General features: G+C 41.6%; 1 protein-coding gene across 1 annotated transcript in view; it reads right to left on the bottom strand.

Moving 5' to 3' along the window:
- The window catches only part of syn3 (synapsin III), a 114,096-nt gene that overhangs the window by 4,224 nt on the left and 95,038 nt on the right, over nucleotides 1-14,834 (bottom strand). The window contains exons 7-10 of the mRNA XM_073480784.1: nucleotides 12,669-12,731; nucleotides 6,616-6,758; nucleotides 5,178-5,252; nucleotides 4,899-5,001 (exon numbers count right to left, since the gene is read on the bottom strand). Of these exons, the coding sequence (XP_073336885.1) occupies nucleotides 4,899-5,001; nucleotides 5,178-5,252; nucleotides 6,616-6,758; nucleotides 12,669-12,731 (384 nt within the window). The remainder of the gene's footprint in view (nucleotides 1-4,898; nucleotides 5,002-5,177; nucleotides 5,253-6,615; nucleotides 6,759-12,668; nucleotides 12,732-14,834) is intronic.

Genomic DNA, 14,834 nt, shown 5'->3' with positions numbered 1-14,834 from the left:
TGCCAGCTGAAGGCAAACTGGCCAACCCTCCCGATTTCCCTCGGAGACTCCCATTTTTCACTGCCCTCTCCTGGTTTCCTGCCACAAAATGATCCCGTATTTCTCCTGATTTATGACAAATTTTCACAACCGTTTCCCCTTGTGTTTATCACAACCTGTTTCTGGCACTGTGATCTACTGTACTATTGCGCCCTGGTCCTCCCCAGTGAGTAAGAGACAGACAGAGAAATGGAGAAAAGAAATACTTGAGCACATTTCAGACATCCTGAATAAGAGAATTCCTTTTGGAAAGTTTTAAAGGGGCATGGGACTGTGGCAAGAGTGACACTCCACATCGAGAGTTTTGAGAGTCATGTCTTTATCTGCCCTGATGTAAGCTGCTAATGTTAGCATATCTGGCTAACTATAACTGGTCCTCATCTTCAAGGACTTTTCTCTTGTCTACTTGAATGTGAAAACTGCTTGAAAATAGGATTAACTGTTCTGTCAGCCTTAGACTACAGCTAATAACAATGAGCTAGTAAGTCAGTCGGCACAATCAGTTGGCAGTCGATGGCTAAATAGCTAGTAGCAAGCTGCTTCTGTCTGACTGCGTCTGAAACACCCATTGTTTCAAAAATGGCTGAATTTTAAGGTTAAATCTGCCAAAATCATTGTGAACTTCACATGTGCTGTGGGAGAACGGAAAGCTCCACTGGCATCAGGTGAAATTCCACATTATATTCTTCTATCTACAGTTACACACACAGGGTATGAAAATCCCTCTCTTTTTGCTATGTGAAAGTTTTTCATATAATCTGCTGAATATATGAAAGTCCCATCAAATAAAACACGACATAGATTTTGGTATTGACCCAGCCAAGCCCCCCTTGATCAGGTCTCTATAGTTAAGCCCTTCCTGATGTTAAATCCTCTCCCAAGATCATGTTTCATGTGGAAACACGTCAAACCACAACATAAAATTAAAATCTTGAATGGGACCCGATTGTCCCGTGCATTCTTGAATGAGATGAATCCAGAAAAACATACAAACTGATGTTTTTATGTGACAGGGTCTTGTTTTTCAGAGTAATTTCAGATCTAACCATTTGGGTTCATACCGTTATACACAGAACCACTATCCATACCAGAGAGCCCTTTAAAGCCCTTCCTTTTCTGTGTGTGCAGCTTCTTGGCCAGGACTTGGCGGCAAGGTGGGGCGTGGCACGGTGTTTTGGCCAGTTGAGTCATTACCACAGGGGACTGAGCAGAGGCCTGGCAAGCGACCACCAGGCCCCACTTCAAACGGCGTGCGGTGGCAAGCAGAGCCGGGATCCACCCTGCTGATTTATTAGGATACAGAGTCATCTAGCAGAAGACTGGAGCTGCCACTGGCCTTTTCAGCACTGGAACATAGAGGTGTTATTCTGCACTTTTATTGAGCTGCACAGTGTTCTGTCTGGACAATATACCCGGCTGCATGGGAAAGTTCACGGAGCACGACATGTGAAATGTGCTCATTCAAAATTATGGTGCAGTTGCGGCACAGGGATGGGCACAGGGTGATGTTTTTCCTGAGAAAACAATTCTAGCTTCAAGAAAGGAGGGTTTGTTTCCCTCCCTCTTGTGAGATTAATGATTTTTTTGATTCACTCCAAAAAGTCAGAGATAACAAAAGGCCACGGATAGTTTATCTGAGATTATCTGACTCAGTGGGCTGTGTCCTTCGACTCTATTTACTGTATCTCATTTCTGTTTCTCTCTATCTCTGCCTGTATCAAATACTGTAGCTCAGGTCATGTCACTGAGTTATGACTGTCATGTTACACTGTGTCATGACTGTCATGTTACGCTGTGTCACGATGTTGCGGGATATGCCGTGTCACCTCATGTCGCAGCATCATCCTTTCTCTGGACACTTTTTCAGTGACAGCGCTGGAGTTTAATGCCAGCTGTGGTGAACTGTTAATGAAGTGCCTTTGAGCAGCTCATTACTTTCCATTAGGGAGAGGTGTCGAGGCTGATGTCTTTGTCTGGAACAAAAAACAGATTCCCACTGTGATGGAGCGACAGCTCGTCCCTGTCGTGGTTAATTAAATTCCATCATGCTGAAGGGTTAGAGAGAGACAGCTCCACAGAGCAGACGGGGAGGAGGAAGCGTTGGTCCTTATCAGAGAACATTGTTACTCGACTGTGTCACCAGTTTCTCTCTGACCACCAAACAGTCCGGCTCTACATATCTCTGGGGAGCTGGTAGATATTTCCTGAGATAGTTAAGAGTTTAAAAAACAGCTTATTTTCTCACTGCTGACCTCACCCAGCGTATAGATAGAGAGAGGCATGATGACATGGTCTCAAAATAAATATGGGCACATCAGACGTCCCAGACAGGCCTGTTTCCTCAGATTTGAAGACATAGGAGACTGTTCTGAAAACAAAACTGATTACACATGATACAACTATTTTTCTCTTGTTTCTCTCCTGGGTATAATCCTCAGGAGGAAAAATCCCCTGCATGTCATCCTCTCACACAGCATATTAGCAGTCATTCCTGCGTGGTGACTTTCACAGGCAGTGTTACAATTCACCTCTTTACTATTCTCTCAACCTGCCTCCTCTACTTCCACTCCAGCTACTGATATCCTGTTTTGCGCTGACCCCAGAACAAACAACATGACTAAACCTGTCTGAGCATTTTCACTTTTTTTCCCGTGCCGGAGGAGAAAGTGACAACAACACTGATAGCAGACGGAGATGTCTTCCATTTGAGAGAAAGGGAGTCGTGACCTTTACTTACATCTCAACTGTCTAGTTGCTGAATTGCATTCTAGTCTATTTTCAGCTCGTATGGGGGTAGAAAGGGAAATGACAGCTGCAGAAAAATGGTTGCTTTTCTCTCTGAGGAACAATGCCTTCATAACCAGAGAGAGAGGCTGAGAGGAAAAGCTCATGTTAAATATATCTGGACATATCGTCTCTCGCAAGCTGTAAACACAAAGGTGACATTAACACCTTGTTCATGAACCTGTTAGTGAAAGGCTATTTAAACATCAGGCAGAGACAGAGCAACATAAGCCTTCATTTGGGGTCGTGCTTATGGCTAGAGCTTGGAAACCCAACCTGAACCTGTCGGGATCTGACGGGCCGGGCCGAGTTTGAATGATGTCCGAGGTTTTGTCACATCAACTGACAAATTTTATATGTATATATTTTTTAAGTTTGTGTCTATGTGTGTAGGACAATGCCTTTTCATGATCATCTACACTGTACATGTCTGTAACCATGGTAACAGCTGCATGACATGGTAACACACACTCAGTGCTTCAGCTTACATTAACATCTGTTCAGTTCGTGTCAGGCTCATTTACTGCTTTCTTTGGACAGAGTAATGCAGCCTGAGCTGCACTCTATATCTGACAATCTGTTGAAGGAAATTTCTATATTCCTTTTACTTTTAGCTCTGTTTTTGGTCTTCACCATCTTTTGAGAAGAATATCTGGCCATTTAGCTACTAAATGCATAACTGTGTTTCCTCGCTAGTTGCACACTTTGCATTTCCTTTAGTGCTGGGCAGTTAGCACACAGAAACTTTATCTTTACCTGCTGTGTTTAGATACAACACAAAGAGAGCAGTGAGACTGAACCAAAACAATAAAGTCGTGGGCAGTAAAACCAAAACACTTAGTTAAAAGACACTAAAACACTGCACAGGGGATCTGCAGCATCTGGTGATAATTCTCTGGGTTCATTACTATTGGCGACCCATATGACATTACACATACAATGAATCAGTGGCTAGTATAAATATATTGATTATAGCTGCTATAATATAATGTTCATACATTTTCAGCGTTGGTGACCCCAGTTGGAACTGGACACTAGGCAGTGTTACCGTCGGTGGAAAGAGTCCTGAAAATCTGTACTAAAGTACTGAAGTATAACTGCTTTACTACTTTATCAACAGCAGGCGTTCAATCAAAGGGGCTTCTGTTTCTCCAAGTCTTGAGTCTAAATGACTCCCAACTCCGGCTCTGTTCTGTTAAGTGGCCATGGTCACCTCTCCAAACCTGCGCCTGCTGCAGAGTTTTGTGTTTTCTGTCCGTATGTCAGGGTTTTTGTGATCAGACAGCCTTATTGGCTACAAACATGCAGATGAAAGGTTTAGATATTAATCCAAATTGTACTGAGTACTCAAATATGAGTTTAGAAGTTACTGAGTAGAATACAAGGTGAAATGCACACTTAAGTAACAGTAAAATTACAGACTTGAAAAAATACTCAAAAAAGTACAAGTACTCCAAAAAATGACTTAATTACAGTAATTCAAGTAAATGTAATTAGTTACTTCCACCCCTGTCACGTTATAGAATGGAATTCGAAACATGAAGTCACTTTGGAAGAAAACATCCACTGAGTTGGTCGTGTCAGGCCATGCAACGGCCGTTTTATCTCTGTACAAACTGTAAACTGCACGTGGAATGCCAAACTTAAAATAAACAGGCTGTGTTGGTAGACCCTGTGAGTCAACCGCGTCCTGATGTTGTTTTCATTCTCCTGCCTGTGTTTGGTCTACACACTAATCATTCTTTCAAGGCTCTGATGATCACGTCCCATCAAGTCTGGCTGCGCCCCTCCCTGTTGACTTTCACCGTGATATGAAAAGTTTTATCAGCAAGGGAAAGGCGACTGAATCCAGGGGAAAGTTTACACTGGATTGGTGTTTTGCCATGTGATCCTACGAAAAACTGGCCTACAGATGACTAGTGTGGGTCGAGCACTAGTAAATTGCCAAGAATGTAGCAAATGTTTGGTAAGGGGGGACCACCTTTAACTCAAAAGGTGTAGTCTTTGTAACTTTCAAATTACACAAGCGCTTTATCTCAGACGGAAGCTGGAGGTTATTTTGAAAACAAACTGACCTCGATGATATAGTCGTTGCCGTCCTTTCCGTGGACGGCCTTCACTGCACAGATGTCTAGGCCACCAAACATCTCAGCGCAGGAGTCCACCCACATCCGATATCTGGAACACAGCGACACCAAAAACTGATAAACCAACAATTAAAGACCCAGTAAAGGAAGTAATATATGTGAGGTTTAGTAAAAAGAAAGATATCTTTGAAGGTCTACAATATACAAAAAGAAGTGAATTATCTCAACAGGTCAGCATGTTCCCACTGTATCTCTGAGTCAGCTCACCTGTCAGTCATCGCAATCTGTTCCAACATGGCCGAGCCTGTGTTAGCTTTCCAGTTCCCGGAGATGGACGTTCTCCTGAAAATCACCGAAGAAACCTCAACAAATGAATCAACCTGCCTCCAGTTAAAAAGCAGGCGCCTTTGACGCCCCACCAACGTTCAGTCACTCACAACTCTTGCTTAATCGAAAAGCTCATGGGAGAAGCTATCATCAGCGATAATGAATGCTACCCACACCTACATTACTGTATGTTGGTGTCAGAGCGATTTAAAGACATGATTTCTTGGTGAGCCTGGCGGGAAACAAGATGCGATAAGGTTACTGGTTACTGTGTTCCTCTGCTTTTGTTCAAGGAAATGTCGAGATACAGTCTAAGAGTGTTGACTCACACTCCTTGTTACTATACGCTCGGCTGAATTTACAGAAAAAGGTCTCTTGCTTCCAAATGGGTGTGTTGGTTTGAAGGAGGAATGAGAAAATGTGTTTGGGATGAACAGACATCTTTTCATCTTTTAGCTACCATTAAAAATGACCAAACTGAGCGCTGACGACAATGAAGCACGTCTTCTCACGCTTTTACTACATTTACTATCACTGGCTGTATCGTGTTGCTCGAGATATCTACTGAAATTAGCATGCTAAACAGCTAACCGTCCCAGTCCAAAGCTCCTATGCTAGTTGTGTAAACACCAACAGTCCAGACCACTAGTTGCATGGCTAACTAAGCAAACTAGCTACAGTAATAGTCGCAGTTAGCGATTTGATATGCTGTGCATTACATATTGCACCTCTGAAATCCAAAAGGATGCGGTAAACTCACTCAACAGGGGGACGCACCCTGTTTTTTCCATGATAATGCTACATTGTGGCTCATGGAGCTATAAGAGCTAATAAGATAACAGAGCTAAACACACAGCACGAATGAGAGTTTCTGCTCATTTTGTCTGCAGCCCTGTAGATGATATTTATAGCCATTTGTGTTTTGATCAGTGGACTTTATTTAGCAGCCAAAATTTCTGGTACCAAAAAAGTCTCTGCTCTGTGGGTTGTACTTTCTGATCGCCTGATGCGTGAAAATCACACATGAAACGCTGGCCTCCTGTGGTCTCGATGGTTCTAATGTGGAGACGCAAACAAAAATGTACAGAAGAGTTCATGTTTAGTTCCTGTGGCTCCATAGTTCCGGGAACTACTTACTATGTACTGTCTACTGATAGTTTAAAATGCTGTTTCAAACCACTTTCAACTAAAGAAAATTGAATTTCTGATGTGAAAGTGGTCAAAACTGAAGAAACTGGTCCAATATAAAAGCTTTATAGGCAGCTTCAGTCCATCTGTAATGGTATAGGCTGTTAAATGTATTGACTGAACTCTACATGTTGCACTTGTTGGCCCCCAGCTGTCAAATGTATGACGCTGGTGGTGTGAAGCATCTTACATGTAAGCCTTGTAGTTGTTGCCGATCTTCTGGATGCGGATGTCGTACTTGGACTGGACGAAGGGCTCGGTGGTGGCGTAGGTCCCAGCCAGAGCCACCACGCTGGTGATGTCCTGGAAGTCCTGTTGGTTTTCAACTTTGATCTGTGGGAGAGACGCCGCTCGTTAGTGAGCAGCTAATTAAAAAGCGCGCCGTCAAAGCTGGCAGTGGTCGCCTAGAATCCCACAGGAATTTCACACTTGTACACAGGCGGGATAATGAAGGGTCCCTGGATGGAAACATTGCCAGGGGCGGCTTTGAACCACGTCACCACACCTCAGTCTACAGTGATTAGACTACAGATGGAGGGAAATGACGCAATGGGAACCCGTCAACACAGAACACGGCTCTTACATAAAACTCGATTTTTCACTATAACTCTTAGATAATTAGGTAACGATGAGGTGTGAGATTGTAAAATAGGAAGGAAACAACTAGTTGCCCCTCAGTGGTTGTCTGCAAGGCCCTCATTTCTTTCTGTCTACACTCTATCTTGGATGCAAAAGCCCTCATTGGCCTCTTCACCACAGTTCCCTTGCATTTAAACAGCCTTACGCGGATGTCTTCATCTTTGGATTTTCTGTGGATGATGTTACTTTCGGTGGTTCTCTTTTTCTTAGTCTTATTTAACTTTTGTAATATACATGAGGGGTATTCTCTCAGGTCATGGGAAATGAATCAGCAGCTAAGATGTATGCAAACTGGCAAACTGACAGAGCTCAGTGTCTGAGATGCAAAATGATTCAGTCCAGAGCTTCCTATCACTCATCGCCACCCCTTTCACGGATATCATCACAGTTCTACACAATGGGTGAAAAAACACAAACCAGATAGAGAATCCAGGAAGCCCTTGTTGTTCCTCAGGGGTTTCAACTCATCACACGGTCTTGCTCTTCTGAAGATGAGTTTAAGTGTAGGATTAAGTGAACTTAGTGGGTGTGAAGGTCATCAACTCACCATAAGATTGTATAGATATGTGATTGCAGTTGTCTGATGTTCTAAATGAGGCTTCATATCCTTTCTCAGGGTGTAGTACACTAGTTCTGCCTCAGATTATGTCAGTATCATAGGGTACCAAGCAGTTCCATGCCTCAAGGTCTGATTTTGTTGAACATGGGGATAAAAAGTTGTACTATTTTACTTCTAGATTTACATATAGGTAACAACAGATTAGATGATTTAAAAACCGCTGTAGTAAAGTATGATGCTGTCAGAGTGATCAATATGGAGTATTGTGTGGAAAAGACATAAGACGCTGTGTGAGGTCTTAGGATTACTGTTGTGTTAATAAGGGTTAGGATGAGGGTTAACTGTACTTTCACACACAAACAAATCCTAAAAAGACCACTGAGAAAGAAATAAAAATTGTCCGGGTGGAACAAAGAAATCCCAAGGAGCTTTTAAAAATGATGCAACCCTCACCAAAAAATGATCAACAGAGGCAGCAGTGGGAAAACAAATAAAGTCAATCTGAGTTAGAACGAGAATGGTACCCAAACAGTAAAAGTGGGCTCAAATGTTTAGAAGAAGAACAGGCAACTTTGATGGTTAATGTGGTCCAATAAACAGTGTTGTTACTTTGATGGCCAATAAAATTAAAACGCTTGTTGGAACCGACATCAAAAGCTGTTCTGCTGCAAATAAATCCATTTTTTTTCTCAAATGAGGTCAGAAAGCAGATAAGCAAGTATATCTTACCGTTTGTGAAGCCAATAAAGTTCATGTCAGAGAACTATTTCTCTTGTTGAAGCCGAGAGTACAGCAGCAATACAACGCACAATCTGGAGTTCATATTGGTGAAGCTTAAATATTAGGGAGCAGCAGCCGACACAATGGATTTGTCTTTGAATCTTTGTACCAGTTGTTGCTCTCTGTATCATTCACTATTCAGTATATTGAAAGGTAGGCTCATTAGTTAGCCCTAATGATAACCAATTTTAGTGGAAGCAACCGAATGCCGACAGCTAACAGCTAATTTTATGCATTTCCTGTTGAATCAGACCGTTCGGGTCAGGCATAATGGAGTAAGCTAGCGTGTTAGTGTTAATCAATGTGATATCACTTGTAAGCTGGTTTTATCTCTTGCAAAACTGGCTAGCATATAAGTAGAGGGTACGACTGGCTAATGGCAGCTTGAAGATGTCACAGTAAAATGGCTTTAAGAGCTTTTCAACTTCATAATTTTATGCATCTCCCATTGAAAAACATGTCTGTTGGGCCAGACAGTTAGCTACAGTAGTATAAGCTAGTAGCCATCCTAGAGTTTTCATATAAGCCTACCTCTACAGTATGAGTTCACAATAAAAAGACATTAGCCTACTGTATATTAACATATTAACTGAGCTGAGTCTTCTCATGCTACAGCTCATACTGACATATGAAGGCCTAGCTCAAGACAAGACAGTTCAACCGGCACAGTTTACAGTACATTTATCAGTGTAGTTTAGATAACTGACACAAAAATATAGACAAAGCAAAAAAATCTGGAAAGTAGAGTCGTTATCTTCTGGCCTTAAAGTTAGACTACGTAACTTTTAAGAGAGGAGATAACTTTGTTCTTTCTCTTACAAGTGCAAAGTTGAATTGCTAGACAATAAAACACACACGTTTTACTACACACGTGTTTTGATACTGTCCTGTCTGTTATGACCATTAGCTGATTGTGGCTAATGTTAGCACTCTTTAGATTTTTCTGTAACTGACATTACTTAGTCAGTTTGCTTATGTTATAACCTTTCTACACTTGTGCTACTGCTACACTATGTTTAATCATGGCACAGATTAACACTGCATTGGTTCTAGTAAAGAGGAGTAAGTAAAGGTGCAATATGTAACAATTGGCCACCTATCAAATTCAGACAAAAAGAAAGGGGGGGGGGGGGGGGCAGCATATAACCAGAGTAACCGCTAACTGCTGCTAACTGCTGCCTTAGCTAGTTAGCTCAGTTAGCCGTACAGCTAACAATTCAGACTGGGAGCTTGGACAGGAGCTTTGGACTGGAACGAGCCAGGGCTAGCTGGTTAGCATTCTAACTTTAGTTTAACTTTTTGAATGTTTTCAACTAAAATTCTTACATATTGCCTCTTTAAGTCACAAAACTACATCAGTAATATCAGTTACACAGCAGAATCTACCTTAAGGTTTGCTCAAATTAGCTAATATTCGCCACCTTTAGCTAGCTGGTTGTATCAGACCAAGTAAGACTATAGCAGCAAAAGTTGTGCCTTACTGAAGTGGGGATGGGTGTGCTTTATTGATTATGTATTCAGTGTTTCATTTGTAAGAGGAAGAAAGTGTTAGTTCTGTTATTAAAAGGTACACAGTGTTGCTTTAATGTTGGATGGCTGTTTTATTATCCTTTTGTCATTCTAATGTTTGTTTGCATCATGTTATTTTAGAAATGGCATCAAGTTATGTGTATGTACTACATTTGTATTATGTTACAAAGTTATTTTAAATGCTGCTAACTGAGCGACTGAAGCATTGAGGCAAGTAGGCAGAAGTTGAAACAACAAAATCAAGTGAATGAAGGGAAGTGACCCACTGTTCACATCGTGGCACCAGAGGTAGAACCTGATAGCTAGTGGCAGGTCCAGCTCTGAGCTGTAAGCACGCAAATCCATCCAGATAATTACGCAATTCCTCTGAGACACTAAACAAACGGTAATGATGCAAACAGAAAGTCAAAAGGTAAGCCAGAGAAGGTGAAGAACTGGCATAGAGATGAAGAATGGCGTCTGGTGGAACAAGTAATGTCATGCTGGTGAAGCGTCCAGACTAAATGACATACTAGCTCAAATACAAAGCCTGTCTGGTATAAAAGCATGTAATGGGAAAATTAGGATTAAAGCTTCCCTCTGCTACTGAAATGCCAATGATATTTGTCAAAATGCTAATTGAGTAGCCATATTTAAAGGACCAGTGTGCAGGATTCAGTGAAAAAAGAAGGTTATGGTTTCGCCCACATCCATTTGTTGGCTGGTTGTTTTGCCAGCAGGATTATACAAAAACTACTGAATGGAGAGGGATGGATGCAGGATTTTTTTTTTACTTTCTTTAACATTGCAAGATTTGGTTATAGTATATAACAATAGTATAACGCTGGTGGTATCAGGTGGTATCTATGTTTTGTCAGCGTCAAGCATCTTGGTAGTTGCCAGTTTGTGGGAAAAACTTAAAAATGTCTGATTTCTACAGAATGCACCCAGCATACTGCACTGCACTAATGTTAGGTAGCTAGAGTTAGCAACATTCACATAAGCGAAGTTAGCACTAGTCTACAGATTTCCCTCCAAGTCAATCCTGTGGCTTACAGTGGAAAATACCAAGTAGGGTATGACAGTTCTCTCAATTTTCTTTAAAGTAATAACGGTAATTACCCAAAATGAATGTGCCATGGACTTAGACTCAAGTGCTCATGTAGCATCTTTAAGTTGTGGTTGATGTAATATTAAGATATTAATAATAAGTTAATGTGGTATAAGCAAGCTAGAAATGCTATCACTTTCTTTGATCCACTTCCATACGCATTTCAGGTTTCTGTCAAAAGCAAACCAAACAGCAATGACCTAAATCCCACATGTTCCTGTCCTCTCTCAGAGCTCTGTGATGTCTGAGGGGTTAAACAAGGTCCTGTTCTACAAGGGCCTGCCAAGTTCCCCTCCAGCCTTATGGGAATTTCTATAGCATGTCTGGCTCCTGAACAGGAAACCAAGCCCATCCAGACAGATGAGGGCACAAGACATATAGGAAGTGTCCCCCCCTGTGAATCCAAATGCTGCTGCTGGCAGGAGAGAGAGAGAGAGAAAATAAGTGTGTGAACTTTCTGACTGATGTATACATTTTCAAACTCCACACTTTTCATTGACAGTGTGTCATCAACAGAGATGATCGACATCAGTCTACAGTTATATCTGTGCAGAGATCATCTGAGATCATCTGCAGCCAGCATCAAAAGTGAAACTGCTTGTGGAGTGCACTCAGACCTTATCAGTGGCGTGTCTGTCTGTGTGCTCTGCTGTCACTGTAACAATCTAGCGATAGTAAAGCAGGAACACACTATATATTTTACAGCCCTGATTATAACTGTGATTTGGCCTTCATGGCTGACTTTAAAGATCATAGAGAGACAGCACTGGTGTGTACAAACTAGAACAGACTTGGGGCTAAGCTGCCAATCTGTTGCCTCCTGTCTGAACCTCAGACCAGCCAAAGCTGTGGTGATAATATCACATGTTTGAGCTGCATGACTGGAACTAGACAATTCTGAGTGTGAGCCTGAAATGTGAGTTGCTCAATGTGGAAATCTGAGCTTGCGTGCTTGTCTGCAAAAGGCAATTGTTGCAAGTGTGACGCAGACTCTTTCTGTGGGTTTACCAGTGACTGTTCACTTTGAAACTGAAAACAGAACCTGGTCTGAAACATAGATGCTGTAAGCTTGGTGCGTGGTCATGTCAGAGGCTTTTGGTTGGACCTCTGGTCCAGAGCAGTGACGTGCATATCATAGGTAAATCGTGCTCGCTTTGCCCTTCCCTCACCCCGTCTCCAACTCAGACTATCATTGAAAAAATGCAGACATGAAGAAGAAATGAGAAGACTGTCATTATCAAAATACAAGACAATGTCAAAGTGGCACTTTTTTCAGTCATACTTTTGATGATGAACTGGGACTTTTAAAATCTTACATCTTCCAAGATTAAAATATAATAAATTAAATAGTAAGACATTTATATCTGTCCAAAAGTTCGAAAGCTTACCAATTATCTATTAATGAATGTATCTTTGTTACCTTTGGACAGAGCCAAACAAGCTGTCCCCACTTGTTTCCGGTTTGTATTAAAAGCTAACAGTGTCCTGGCTGTATCTTAACATTTAGTGTACAGACATGAAAGAGGTTTATTTTCCCATCTAAATCTCAGTAAGACAGTTAATTAGCATATTTGCGACAAAGATAAAAGAGCAAATTAAAGAGTGTGAGTGTTTTTGTTTGTACTGTATATTTGAAAAAACTCACCTTTCCCATTCCAGAGTGGGCGTGCCCCATCTTGACCACCACAGGGTAGGAAGGAGATGTAACCTGCAGACAAGAGCAACATCAGATTATTAGCTGCTATGACTACCTTGGTCTTTCAAAAGCTGGGTGGGAGTAGTGAGGTTTGTATTTGCTTTCTTGGCCACCAACAGGGTTGTAGGTCAGTTTTTTACAATGTAGGGTGTTGTTGATGAAGTTTCTCAGTCATCCAGTGCTGTATCATAGGCAATTGGACGTGTTTCACCTCTCATCCAAGAGGCTTCTTCAGTTCTAACTAACTGGAGGGGAGATGCAGGATTTAAACTCTGTGTGGGAGTGTCCTTATAGAGTTGTTAAGGACACCTGTGAGCTCTGAGTTTCACAGCTGTTAGGGCCACTTGTGGGTCGTTGACTCAACCGGCCTTCATGTGGGTTGCTAGGGTTAGGTGAGCCCAGGTGTGAATGGTTGTTAAGCTGTCTGTGGAGGGAACTCAGTACTGCATTGTAGGTGGGTGATAAGTAGGGCTGTTGAGTTGCTCTTTAAACACTCTTATACAGATTATTATTATTTTTTGGCTACTTGAGAGTAGTGGAAAGTAAGCTGTTAACATAACTCTGACGTACTGCAATACAGCTCAAGTTAATGTTTTAGCGAACAAGTTAGCAAACTGCTAATTATTTACACATGCAGCAGATTTGGATTGAACTTGGCATAAATGTGGACCTTTTCTTCAAAGCTTACTCTCATTTTAGCCTCCGGTTTATTTTTGGTTAATATCTGACTCTATCGAGGCTAATTCTGAATGCTAACTCGTTGTTATGATAGTGTGAATTTGGTTTACAGTGTATATGTGTGTACAGCCATAAAAAACAATCTACTGTTTGTTTAAAAAAGAAAGAAATGTGAGCTGTGAGTGAACCAAAACAGTAAAGTTGCAAGCTAAACAATCAAAACAATAAGCTGAAAGAGGCTAAAATGCTCCATTTGTGAGGGGAATGCAGAGTTGGGTGATTTCTGTGGGCTGGCACGAGTGACACCTTTTTACATCACAGTCATTTTTTTGACACTTTTAATATGCCAACATTAATTATTGCAGCTTTAAATAAAAAGTTAAAATATAAAAATGGCTTTCAGCCTGCTTTAACCTCAAGATTATAACCTGCAGAATAAAAGTTGGAAGCTCAGGGATCGCTGGTGTCAACTGTTTGGAAAATGATGTCCCACTAAGTAGGGACATTCAGAACTGTACTTGGTGCTCTAAATATACAGCAAGACAGACATGTGGTAAACGCCACACTGAGAGACAACCAAGAGCGGGAAACTATTTCCCTTGCAACTGATTTTGGATGTGTACATGAAGTGTCCAGAACCGTGGCCTTGTAAAGAAATACACTGGCTCTCATGACATCCCGCTGAACATAAAGCTGCCCAGTTTAGGAAGCGTAATGTGGAGTCGGAAGAATGTTGGTTTATTGCACAAAAGAGAGAGGTTCTGGGAAGCTGGGTGGACGACCACAGCTCACTGGGATGGGTTTGGACAAACCAGACGAGCCTCAAACATGCTATTTCTCATAGTTTGTAGAACTGAAGTGGGTGAAACATCAACAGATTACTTCAAACCTCCCTGTGGTTTAAACGCCCCTTGATAAATCCACTGATATGATTGTAAATGGGATGTAATCTAGAAGGGACTTTTCCAGTTTCAAAAGCACTTTCCCAATCTTGTGTCTAATAGCTCTGAAGCAGCAATGCCAGTTTATGTAAGGGGCTCAACTGGGGCTAAACTGTACTCTGGTTATCATTTATTGATGTTTAAAGACAAATACTGCACACGCACTTCAATACAAAATCATCCAAATGTGGCTATACTTTTAGACAGATGTGATGCTTGCTGAAAGCCAGTTACCCCTCAGTGTTGTCCAAAACTCAGAATCTTCTCACGCATGTTGCATTTTCACAAAAGGCATGTGGATGTAAGAATCCAAAAGTTTACTCAAAGTTGAAGCGATTATCTCTGCAGGCACCTCCAGTTCAAACCCACAATTAAGTAAAAACAGTAACAGAAGATGTTCGGGCCAGAGGCACGAGGCCAGATCGTGCGTGGAGACATAAGCTCAGACCTGCGAGGAGGAAGGGAACGCCTAAACAGCTGCACATCCTAATGTTGC

This window comes from Pagrus major, chromosome 14 (assembly GCF_040436345.1).
Source record: "Pagrus major chromosome 14, Pma_NU_1.0".
NCBI classification, from domain to species: domain Eukaryota; kingdom Metazoa; phylum Chordata; class Actinopteri; order Spariformes; family Sparidae; genus Pagrus; species Pagrus major.
This window is presented reverse-complemented; position numbering and strand designations above follow the sequence as displayed.